Raw genomic sequence first — 12,844 nt, forward strand, 5'->3', positions numbered from 1 at the left:
TCCAACAATACATTGCAAAACAATTCTAGGGTACTTAGTATCCTTTGACCCACTCTAGGAATACATTTGCAGAAATCCTAGTGCCAAATCCAGGTAACTGAGGCACCCGTATGAATGCAGCTGCACAGATATGAGTCGTGCAATTCTGCAGTGTGGATGTTCAGAGGCAGGCTTCGCAAACCTGGGTGCCTATGTCTCAGTACAATCTACAGTGATGTCATACCCTCAGTGCTGTATCTGTAACATAGATTGAGCTGTCTTTAAAAAAATGTCATTTGGGGTGGGGATCACAATCTCATGCCTAAGGCGCACACTCAACTTTTCCATGCTGAAAACTGTCTACTTAACTCTCAAAAAAAGAACAGGAGTACTTCTGGCACCTTAGAGATGCATGCAGTGGAAAATACAGTAGGAAGATATCTGATGAAGTGGGCTGTAGCCCACAAAAGCTTATGCTCAAATAAATGTTAGTCTCTAAGGTGCCACAGACTAACACAGCTGATACTCTGAAACTTGTACTTAACTCTCATTGCTTATTTTAGCTGTGAAGCACATGAACAATAGTGATACCACTTCCCCCCAATGATGCAGAAGTTCTCATCTCTAACCTTGCAAATGTAGAAAAGGCCTCAGTTTGTCTCTTACTGATCACATGTTGGGCCTAGAGACAAACATTTAAGTCCAAATGAAGTGCTCATGGTTGCATTGGTACAAGGGCCATGTGTATCATTTGCTTTCTTCTGATTTCTCGGTTTAGCATTCTCCAATATGAACACTACTGAGAAGGCAGAAGGTGTCCTGTACCTTATCAGCCAGGTTTGCTTTTAGACACATACAAACTGAGGTTTCCTTCACTGCATCTCCCAAAAGAACTTGAAGGTAGTTCTTTCCCAGGCCCAGCTACCAGTAGATTTTGCTAGAAGTTTGTTAATCAGAGACCAAAGCCATTTATAGAAATAATTCAATAGGGAATTGATAGTTGAAAGACTAAATCTTTACTTGGCATTTTGGAGTCACTGAATTTGCACAGCAACTGTTTACAGTAAAAATACTGAAGAGGTGGGACCAGCACTGAACTTTGGAACCAAGTGTTAAATACAAAAGAACTTCAACAAGAATTTCACCTCCTCCCAGAGACCAGCAAGGAGGTTTGTGCACCTTTTATTAACTCGTTACACTGGAGTGAGTCTTCATTTCTTTTCAGGCAGATGTGTAAATAGAGCAGTATTTGATTGTGCAGCTGTACTCAGCACAGGGAAGTTGGTGTGCACAGTTTACAGGCCACCACTCACACTGTGGGGACAGTGAAGATCTGAGGCAGAACAGCAACCCCCGCTTCCTCAGAGGAGAGTGACTTGACACCAACATTTAGAAATGGGCCTGCATACCAATTCCCCTGACCCTTACCCACCACATTCACATTCCTGCAGCCCCAGGCCAGGCTCTATCCCTTGACTCCAGCTGCAACACGAAGCAGACGTTTACAGCTCTAGACACAGTTCTATTTTATTACAGCAAAGGTGAAAAAACCACCTCAGCCCAACAGGCAACCAGTAAAATTTATCCCAAAAATAACTCGGTACAAAACAGATCTGTTTCAGAATTAAAAAAAACCTTTACATGAGTTTAAAACCTATTTCAAAACATAAAAGTAAAACAAATTCCATCCTTGATATTAGTGGCCACAGTCATACACCCCTCCCTCCGGAGAGCATGGAATGAGATGTCTGGAGTCCTTTCCATGCAGGGGATGTGCTCACTGTTTTAACTGGTGTCCATCTAGAAGAAGAGAGAATCTCTGTTATTCACAGTGCTGCAAGACAGAACAGAAAGAAAAAGCTTTCCAATGGGTCTCAAGGAAACTTTACTGTTAAAATATAGGTCTATCAGATGGAGTTAGGCATTTCTACACTAGAAAAGTGCACCATTTTAACTAGATCAATTTAATACTCTCTTGTTAACAGTGGAACATAGCAAGCTACTAGATAAGAAAAAGTCAAACTGGTTTAAATGCATTAGAGATTTGTACCAGTTTAACATGGTACATTTTAAAATTACTTACATTAAATCTGTGTCCATTTCTATTACAGAGCTTTGTTTTCCTGCACATACAGAGTTGCTCTCCACTGTATATTTTCTAGTGGTTTGTCCAGTCTAATTCTAAAAGACCTCATTTAAATGCCACTACTTCACCCAGGGAGTGGATTCTACAGCTTAGTATGTCTCACTGTCAATTTTTTTTTCTTGTTATTCTGCTTAAGGCTCTCCTTCTCCCCAATCACCTCTACTTTCATCCTATTCCTTATAGTTTAATTGGTGAGCTGTGGGGTATACTCTCAAATGTAGGATCTTCTTAAATTATGAAAAACGAATAGTCAATATGGTAGGTCCTGTCCTGTATGTTGATATTAAATTCATGTTAATGTTACCAGTTTTCAACGTGCTGCAGATTTTTGTAGTGACCTCACATAATAGCCTACAGAAATTGCAAGGAGAATCTTGTTTTGGCAGCTGGATAAGGTTTAAGTGGAACTCTTAACATTCTGAGGATGCCTAGGAGGAACTGAGAGATCAGTATATGATAGGCACAAGTTTTTGCTGCACTGATCAGCAGTACAAAGTTGACATTTAAACAGTGGTTTGGGTTCACAGATAGTTTGATGAGATGACTAGGACAGCTCATGCATCTCAAATGTTATTTTTTCAGACCATCTGCAGACTCAAGTAGAGATCACTGCATCAATGAGCATTCAGTTCATAATTTAATATTCTCTTTGCAACCAGGACGAGAAATAATTATTTCTGTAAAATAACTCAGATTCTAAAGCACAATGCTGAAACAAATTCATTCCATTCAGGATATTTTATGGGACATACTGGATCCCGCCTATCACCTCCCCACTTTGGCCAGGTCTGTTCTGTACTGGCAATACGCACCTACTAGGCTGCAGCTTACATTGGCAAAATGGCACTTTTGATGATTTAGCTGATTCTTGCCCCTGAGCAAAATAAGCTATGTCGGCAAAAGTGCTGCTGGTATAACTGTCAGGGATCACACATCATACCTGACTGACAGCTTTGGAGCAGTGGTTCTCAACATGTGGGCTGCTTGTGGCCCAATCAGCACACAAGTGTGGCCCATGGGACATCCTCAGGGCCATACCAATAGTGTGTGTATATATATATATATATATATCTCATGAATGTGTGTGGCCCACAGTGGTATATAGGCTGAAAACTACTGCTTTGGAGCATAAACTTGGCCTTTTCACCTGATAGTGTTGCAAAGGCAAGCCCAAAATTGTATTGGTCATGTTGCCAGACTCCTGCCCATCCACCAGTCAGTCTCTTGCAGCCATGATTCTAATCTCTAGATCCCTTTGTATCATTTTCCCTCATTGTCTTATTTCAGTATCACTGGGAGAGTTTCAGCAACACTGGTCCCAACCTGGATCAATCACCAGAAATGCCCTCTCAACTACCTACTCTGTTTGTGATCCTGTGTTTTTGGTTTGAGCCAGTTTCCAAGCCAAGTTTTCCAACTGAGATTTATGAGGTTTTTCAATTCTTTATTAAAATCCCATGAGACCATGCCTACTGCATTTCCCCCAATGCTATTTTTGCAGTTCTATGAGAGAAAGCAATCAGGTTTGCCTATCGAGATTTGCCCTTTATAAGCCTGCAACACTGCTTATTACTGCTTCATCTTCTAGATACTGAGTGATTTTCTAATCACATTTCTTCCATTATTTTACCAGTGATGAGTGCATCTTACTGGACAGTAGCTGACAGGAATACTTTGACTCTGCTAAACGGCCAAACCTGCTCCCTTCAATCTTCAGGCACACCCCAGTTATCCATGACTGGATTTTTAAATGGTCAATGGTACAGTAAGTTTGTCATCCAACTACCTTAGGCCAGGAGGTATTTCATATGGCTCAGCCAATGGGTATCCCCCCAACACACTTCATTACTTGCTCTTTAGCAAATTTAAGCTAGACAGCCTTTGGATTTATTAATTACATCAGAGGGCTTATACATGGGTCCTGCTTCCTCCCTTGACAGCCACATCCTGCTCCCACTTTCCATAGCAGTCTCAACAGTCTAGTCTGGTTGGTTTGCCTCTCTGTTTCTATTACTGATTCTTTATTACTGGTGTACAGGGCAATGGAGGTACCACCTATAAATACAACAATTCCCCATCACCCCTCATCACAAGAGCAACACCAACTCAAGCTTGTTAGTTTTCCCAGCCCTTCACTCACCCATAAGATGTTGAATACATATTTAAAGTAAGTTAGATTTGCAGTTGTGTGTTCATTCATGTGTTCCCAGGATGTGCAAAATGCAGTGTGCAATTACATGTGAGAGTCTAGCACAAGTGGATACCTAGCCTGTTTGAAAAACTGGTCCTGGATGTTGCAGAATGTCCCCACCCCAGAGATGGCTGTTTCTCAATCATAAGTTAGAGCAGCTGGTGGAGCATTTGGGGGAATGAAGTTAACTACAAGAACTGCTTAGCCTCAAGGAGGCTTTTTTGGTTCTGTGTTATGATAAATACTCCACTCTTTTCTGCAGCCATTGAGAGCTAACCCTTCCATTTCCAGATGAGGACTGATTGAGCACCCACACTTACCCTGGCATTATAAGCATCCAACTGTGCATCTAGTTCTTCTGCAGAGAGCTGCTGTTTGGAACTTCTTCCAGCCCCTCTGCCTCTCCCTCGGTTCCCACCACGGTTACCTCGCCTGTTGCCACCTCCACCACCAAATCCTCCTGAACCACCACGGTTTCTGGTCATGCCTCCTCTGTTTACACTGTGAAGCCGAGAAAGAGCTGTATTACAAGCACAGTACAGTCTACTCAACCCCAACAGTCACAAAGAAATGCAAATTCAGTGCCCAGGCTAATCAGGTGCAACAGGCCAATTTCACAAGCCCATATCAAACAAAAGCTGCTCACCTCTGTGCTGGTCTCCGCTGTGCGTCTATCTGTGATGTAACCAGCTGAATGTTCATAGGGCGCCCTAGAAGAGAGAGAAATAATTAATCTGTATACACATGCCACTTGTATCTGGAGTCCTCCACCAGCAAGTGAAACATCCTGTGAAAACAGCCAAACAGACTCACCATCCAGGGGGACTCCATTGTACTGCTTCATAGCTTTCAGAGCATCTGCCTTTCTTTCAAAATGCACATCTGCTGTCCCTAAACTGCGTCCAGACCGATCATAATGCACCGCTGCCTTCTTCAAAGTCCCAAACTCTGCAAAAAGCTCCTGTGCAACAGAGAGGGGAACTGTTAACACTAACCAAACTGCCACCAGAACATCTATCTTACAGCATCACCAGGCAGGAAAGAAGGGTTGGCAGCTTCTCTAAAACAAGCTGCATCTCTCAGAGGTTTACAGCTGTCAACTGTAAACATAAGCAGCCCAGGAAAAACCATCTATGAAAGAGGGAACTCAAAGTCATACATGAAGTCACTCCAGAAGAAAACTTAATGGCCCTGGACTGAAGGTAAATTCTTTGAGGGGGTCAACATATATGTGGACACGGGTGATCCAGTGGACACCGTGTACTTAAGACTTTCAGAAAGTCTTTGACAAGGTCCTTCAGCAAAGGCTCTTAAGCAAAGTAAGCATCATGGGATAAGAGGGAAAGTCCTCTCATGGATCAGTAACTGGTTAAAAGATAGAAACCAATGGTAGAAATAAATGGTCAGTTTTCAGAATGGAGAGAGAGAGAAATACCAGTGTCACCCAGGGATCTGTACTGGGACCAGTGCTGTTCAACGCATCCAGAAATGATTTGGAAAAAGGGGTAAACAGTGAGATGGCAAAATCTGAAGACAATACAAAATTACTCAAGATAATTAAGTCCAAAGCTGACTGCGAAGAGTTACCAAGAGATCTCATAAAACTGGGTGACTGGGCAACAAAATGACAGATGAAATTCAATGTTGATAAATGCAAAGTAAAGAGCATTGGAAAACAATCCCAACTACACATTGAAAATGATGGAGTCTAAATTAGCTCTTACCACTCAAGAAAGATCTTGGATTCATTGTGGACAATTCTCCGAAAACATCCACTGAATGTGCAGTCAAAAAAAGCTATGAGAATGTTAGGAACCTTTAGGAAAGGGATAGATAATATCATAATGCCTCTATATAAAGTCATGGTATACCCACTCCTTGAATACTGCAAGCAGATCTGGTCACCCCATCTCAAAACAGATATATTGGAATTTGAAAAGGTATAGAGAAGGGCAACAAAAATGATTAGCGGTATGGAACAGCTTCTGTATGAAAAGACTGAGGAGGGATATGATTGAGGTCTATAAAATCATGACTGGTGTGGAGAAAGTAAATAAGGAAGTGTTATTTACTCCTTCACATAACATAAGAACCAGAGGTCACCCACTGAAATTAATAGACAACAGGTTTAAAAACAAACAAAACAAAGTTCTTATTCACGCAAAGCGCAGTCAACCTGTGGAATTCATTTTGGGGATGCTGTGAAGGCCAAAACTATAATAGGCTTAAAAACAACAACAAAAAAACACATCACACACAACCCTGGTAAGTTCATGGAGCAGAGGTCCATCAATGGCTATTAGCCAAGATCCTCAGGGATGCAAGCCCATACTCTGGGTGTCCCTAGCCTCTGACTGCCAGAAGCTAGGAGTGAGCGACACGGGTTGGATCACTCGAAAACTGCTTGCTCTGTTGCTTGTTCCAATGCTTAATTTCCCTTACAGATATGAATTTTTTCTCAATGTCTAACCTAAATCTTCTTTGCTGCAATTTAAACCCATTACTTGTTGTCCTGTCCTCTGGCGATAAGCAGAACAATTTATCATCCTCCTCTTTAAAACGACCTTTTTACATACTTGAACACTTATCATGCCCTGCTCCTGTGTCTTCTCTTATCCAAATTAAACAAATCGTTTTTTCAATCTTTCCTTCTAGGTCATGTTTTCTAGACCTTTAATTATTTTTGTTCTTCTCTGGGAAAGATGTGAACAAACTGGAGAAAGTCCAAAGTGTGGTGCCCAGAAGTGGACACACTACTCCAGTTGAGGTCTTATCAGTGTTGCGTGGAAGAACTGGCTCATGTCTTGGTTACAACACTCCTACCACATACTCAAGTGATGGATTGTTTGTTTGTTTTTGCAAAAGTATTACACTGTTGACTTATATTTAGTTTGTGATCCATTATAACCCCCAGATCTTTTTCTGTAGTACTCCTTCCTAGGCAGCCATTTCCCATTTTGTATGTGTGCAACTGATTATTCATTCCTAAGTGGAGTATTTTGCATTTGTCCTTGTTGAATTTCATCTTATTTATTTCAGAGCATTTCTCCAGTTTGTCAAGATCATTTTGTATTCTAATCCTGTCCTCCAAACCACTTGCAACCCCTCCCAGCCTGGTATCATCCGCAAACTTTATAAGAGTACGCTCTATGCCATTATCCAATTCATTTACGAAGATACTGACTAAAACCAGATCTATGATGGATCCTTGCAGGACTCCACTCAATGCTCTTCCAACTTGACTGTGAACCATTGCTAACTACTCTGAGTATGGTTTACCATACAATTGTGCACCCACCTTATAGTAGGTTCATCTAAGTTATGTTTCCCTTGTTTGCTTATGACAAGGTCACGTGAGACGGTATCAAAAGTCTTACTAACAAGTTGAGATATATCACACCTACTACTTCAGCCCTATCCACAAGGCTTGTTATTCTGTCAAAGGAAATTAAGTTGGTTTGACATGATTTGTTGACAAACTCATGTTGCCTGTTACTCCATTGTCTTTCTGGGTTCCCAAATTAAGCTGACTGGTCTATAATTCCCTGGATTGTCCTTATGCCCCTTTTTATAGCTAGGTACTGTATTTGCCTTTTTCCAGTCCTCTGGGATGTCTCCCATCCTCCGAGTTCTCAGAGATAATCACTAATGGCTCAGAGACCTCTTCAGCCAGTTCCTCACGTATTTGAGGATATAATTCATCAGGGCCTGCCAACCTCAAGTCTTCTAACTTGTTTATCATGTTTGAAAAAAATCTTTTAATGCTCCTAAAATCTGGGTTAGCATATCTGATGTCACTTTAACAACTAGGGCCCAGATCCTCACAGCTATTTCTGCTCCTAATTTCCACTGAAGTCAATGAAATTTAGTGGCCTAAGTACATTCGAGAATCTGGGCCTAGATAACTAGGGGGAAGCTAGCCTTCAAACCTGTGAGCCTGCATTTTAGTCGTATTGGACTACCTCAAAATACCGAGGATGTATTTTTCAATGGTCAGTGAAGACTAGCCTTAAGAGTCTTTTTGCCTTGAGGAAGATGGGTAGAGCAAATGACAAACACAGGGGCTGCCACATTTCAGCTGAGAGATCTTGGCTCCTTTACAATATCATGGGAGTTACAGATGCTATAGTAAAACAGTGCTTAAGTCATACGCTTTTTGCTATATCCCTTCCCCCAGAAGCATGTTCCCACCTCAGTTGATTCAGGATCCCCCCAACAAGACAGTACATTTTGTCTAGCAGCATATGAGTTCAGAACTAGGAGAAAAGCAGGAGTGGGAGTGGGGAGAGAGAAAGATCTCTCTCTATCACAGTTAGGATAGAATAAAAATGCAACCTTGTAAAGCATTCTACTAATGCATTTACTGGTATCTGCATGTCTCAGATTTTGGGCAAGTTACATTAAGTTTTCAGACCCAAACATCATAGCCTTCCCACACAGGCATCTTTACTCAGTCATTTAGTATACATTAAACAAACTAGAGAGGAACAAAATACAGTTTTTTTGCACTCCAGTCACATCAGACAGTACTAAAACAGCCAGTCAGAAGTGGTGACTGCAACCATAACAATAGTCCAAAGTTAACTGCCTTAGAGATCACTATGTCATTCCATGAGGAAGGGCCCACAGACCTCAGAAAATGCAACATTAATCCAAAATGCCAAGTGTTTTCTTTGTGGGGGTGAGGGGCAGCTTTCTTACCTGGATATCTGCATCTGACACACCAAAGTCCAGATTTGAAACCAGGAGCTTCCCCCCAGTTTCTACGCCAGCCCCAGCCCCAAAGCCGCTGTCGAACAGGTCATGCTGCCACTTTTCGGGGAGCTGCTTTGGCTGAAACAGAACAAATAGTCTCATTAACCACCTCTGTCCAAGCCCCCTGCCCCGCCACCCACAGGGGTCCTCGGCTCTCCTCTGGCTCCGCTGCGGGAAGGACTCTCAGCCCGCTCGCCCCATCTCATTGCTCAGCCACGAGACGACTACCTGCTGTTGGCAGGGAACAAAGGGCCTTCGGCCGGGCCCACCTCCTTCCTGCCGCGGCCGGCTCCGAGCCAGCTGCCCGCCTCTATCCCCAGGATCAAGCCCAAGCCCCAGCCCCCTCGCGCCTGCTGCTCCCACAATTCAGTCTGCAGCTCCTGCGGCCCAAGCTCGGCGCCCCGCCCCCGGCTACGGGGCCTCGGCCGGCCGCCCCCCCCACCGCCTCGCTCCGTACCCGGCTGTAGGGCGCGGGCCGGTGACCCGGCTGTAGGGCGCGTTTTCGAGTTCCTGCCGGCCGCCTCGGGCTAGGCATGACCGGGGCCTGTTCCGCAGGTGCGTCCGCCGCCTTTCTCTGCGCGCCTAGCTCTTCATACACTGGCTCACGTGCCGGGTCCCCGTATCTATCTCGCGGCTCGCTCGGCGCCTCCGCGGTCCTCGGCCTCCCGCTGGCCGCCCACGCGGCCCCGGCCTCCGCGGCCGCCCCCGGCGCGACCGGCCCCCCGCTGGCTGCGGTTCAGCTTGATGATATCGTCCAGGGACATGTCCATCTTGTCGGCCATGATGGCGGCTCCGCTCCGGGGCCTGCACTTCCGGCCGCGCTGCGCCGACACCGGAACCGGAAGGGGCGGGCCAGGGCTTCAAATGAGGGCGCAGGTGCCGTACGCCCTACTTTATAGGGCCCTGACGGGGGGGGGGAGGGTGCGCGCGTGTTGCCGGGGGCGGGACTTCCGGCACGCGACCATTGAGCTTCCCGCCGGCCCGAGCGTGTGAGCTGGAGTCCGTTGTGTCGTCTCGGGGGTGGGGCTGCCGGGATCCTGGGGCAAGGGGCCCCCGGAGGTGGAGCAGGAGAGATCCCGAGGGGGAGGGGGCCCCCGGGGGCGGGGCCAGAGAGATCCTGCGAGGGGCGGGGTCCCCGGGGGCGGGGCCAGAGAGATCCCGAAGAGGAGGGGTCCCCGGGGGGGCGGGGCCGGAGAATCCCGAAGGGGAGGGGTTCCCCGGGGGCGGAGCAAGAGAAATCCCGAGGGGGGGATCCCCAGGGGGCGGGGCCAGAGAGATCCCGAAGGGGAGGGGTCCCGGGCGGCGAAGCCAGAGACATCTCGAGGGGAAGGGCGCTCCTGGGGCTGGGTGTCAGACTCACCTGGGCTTGCAGTGATTCCAGGTCGTGCTGAGCTCTGGGGGCTGCAGACCCCCTGTTAGGCACGTGTCAGCACCTTTCCCTGGCAAGAAGCAATCACGTGACATGCTAATAGGAGCTGCTGAGATCAATTTTCATTCTGTCCCATAGAAACACGAAGGAGCCCACGTCCTCCCAGCAGTGCAGTGAGGAAGCCTGGAGTATAAGGGCAGGGGGGTCAGGCCTCTTAGGCACCTACTTCTCCTGCCATGAAACTGGCAGTCAGACCAATTGGGTGACCTTGACCAAATCCCTTCCTCTCACTGTTACTCAGTTTCCTCATCTGTAAAGTGGAGGGTGCTGACCTTGATATGCCCAGTTATGGGGCAAGGTCACTAAATGGGTGTTTGTGAACCAGGATAGAGGATCTGGGATGAGAGGCTCACGAAGACAGAGGTTCACGAGTAACCACTGAGCTGTGGGGAAGGGAACAGCCCATCCACATCCCACTTTGAACTGCCATGGGGAGGAAGCAATGCTGGCAGCCAAAGAAGGCTGCATTCCCAAAGGGGAGATGAACTGTTTCAGCTGGGAAACCAATGGGTTAGAAATTAAACTCAATCTGAGCAACTGCTTCTCCTGCCAGGTGCTGACTTGACTCTGATGCACACGGCCCAGCCAGGATGAAGGTGAAGGTAAAGAGCTGGAATGGTGTAGCCTCTTGGCTCTGGGTGGCCAATGATGAGAACTGTGGCATCTGCCGGATGGCCTTTAATGGCTGCTGCCCAGACTGTGAGTAACCCCGGCCCCTTGCCCCCTGCAGTATTTCAGCCTAGGTGCTCCCTTCTCTCACAAATTTTGTTCCTTTGTAGGTAAGGTGCCTGGAGATGACTGCCCCCTGGTATGGGGCCAGTGCTCCCACTGCTTCCACATGCACTGCATTCTCAAGTGGCTGAATTCACAGCAAGTCCAGCAGCACTGTCCTATGTGCCGGCAAGAGTGGAAATTCAAGGAGTGACAGAGCCCCCCCGCAGCCAGCAGATCTACTTGGATTTAATGGACTGTTGTTAAAGTGTTTTGTTGGGATTCAGCCCCTCTGTCCACACCCTGGAACAGCGAATTATTTATACAGCATCATATACATACCTGGCCCTTATAGAGAACTTTAGCAGATCATTCTTGCCCCCAAATAATTGACTCATCATAGGCAAAAAGGAAGCCTGGGGCAGATGAAGACATAACTAGTGGTGGATGTTAACCATCTGTATGACACGTTAATGTTTCCCGCCATGATTCTGTTCCACATGCTGTCAAAGTTTTCAGCATTATTAATTGATTCATACTGGGCACAGTCAGTATTTCAACTTTCTCTGTGCCCTTAAGTTCTACACAGCATGTGTGGGCCCCAGTAAAAAGCCAGGGGTTGGCCTGGGTACATCTCATGTTGTCTGTTTTATGATAATGGCTCCTTTTGCCATGCAGACATGGGTCTTTGGGTTGGGTGCCTTCTTTAAAACACCCTAGACCTGATTTTTTAAAGAGGTGCTTACCCTTTGCAACTCAACCCAAAGGCTGAAGCTCAGAACTTTTGAAAAGCTGGCTTCTTTTGGCAGCTCTTCCTTAACTAAAAGGGACCTTCCTGTTTAAACAAAATCTCTCCCAGCTCTTGCATCATGGGAACCTTCCCATCCTTCTTCTCTGAAGAGACCTCTCAGGCTTGTCCTGACCCTGCCTCCCTCTATTCCCTGAGAAATCACCACTGTCCAGTGATGTGGGTATTCTGTACGTTACTGGTGATAGAGAGTCACGACATCTCAAAGCTTTCTTTAGTTGAAATGGGATTCTTAGGGCCATATGCAGCTCTCCATCCAGGCTCACTGCTCCTAATGCCTTTGGCAACCATTTCCCCATGCACCACAGGCAGGCTGGGCCCTGAACTGATACCTTCAAATACAGCAGTAGAGAAATGAAGGCTATTGTGTGGCCAGTAGGATAAGGGGCCTGGCTCCCACCACAACCAGAGATATGGCCACAGGTCAGGTGTGCAGTTCAGTAGCAGAATAGTAAATTCTTTTAACCCAAGTTGCTGTGGGAGTAGACCCCTTGCCAACAGTATAAGTCAATTCCCAGCTGTAATGTGCCAATCCCTAGACTGGTTTCAATAAATTCATGGCTGTGATTAATTTCTCTTCATGCTTTTTGCTTTTGAGCTACGGGGGGAGTCTTCAGAGCTGGTCAGATACCCAGAAGCACACCACAAACAGCAGAGAAAAGTTGTTGCCATGCCATCAACAAAGACTTTCCCCTGGTTTGTCAGTCTTCTCTGCCATGTAGGCCACCTCCAGGTGGAATGTATAGTGGGAGCCTCTTCATGTGGAACCTGGCATGTGATAGATGCTTATCAGCCTAGAACAAGAACTTCTGGAAATGTGACATG

At 46.1% G+C, this 12,844-nt stretch overlaps 2 protein-coding genes across 2 annotated transcripts; one reads left to right on the plus strand and one right to left on the minus strand.

Moving 5' to 3' along the window:
• Positions 1 to 1,488: 1,488 nt before the first annotated feature.
• Positions 1,489 to 9,884, minus strand: ALYREF (Aly/REF export factor). The gene is made up of 7 exons (XM_075071933.1): positions 9,716 to 9,884; positions 9,529 to 9,657; positions 9,018 to 9,149; positions 5,130 to 5,277; positions 4,963 to 5,026; positions 4,637 to 4,817; positions 1,489 to 1,779 (listed from the first exon to the last, which is right to left on the minus strand). The coding sequence occupies exons 1-7, from the start codon at positions 9,851 to 9,853 to the stop codon at positions 1,765 to 1,767; spliced, it is 807 nt and encodes a 268-aa protein (XP_074928034.1). The 5' UTR covers positions 9,854 to 9,884; the 3' UTR covers positions 1,489 to 1,764.
• Positions 9,885 to 9,965: 81 nt separating this feature from the next.
• ANAPC11 (anaphase promoting complex subunit 11) lies at positions 9,966 to 12,590 on the plus strand. The gene is made up of 3 exons (XM_032764536.2): positions 9,966 to 10,060; positions 11,054 to 11,199; positions 11,280 to 12,590. Exons 2-3 carry the CDS (start codon positions 11,091 to 11,093, stop codon positions 11,423 to 11,425), a joined length of 255 nt encoding a protein of 84 aa, XP_032620427.1. The 5' UTR covers positions 9,966 to 10,060; positions 11,054 to 11,090; the 3' UTR covers positions 11,426 to 12,590.
• Positions 12,591 to 12,844: the final 254 nt, after the last annotated feature.

This window comes from Chelonoidis abingdonii, chromosome 13 (assembly GCF_003597395.2).
Source record: "Chelonoidis abingdonii isolate Lonesome George chromosome 13, CheloAbing_2.0, whole genome shotgun sequence".
Taxonomy (NCBI): domain Eukaryota; kingdom Metazoa; phylum Chordata; order Testudines; family Testudinidae; genus Chelonoidis; species Chelonoidis abingdonii.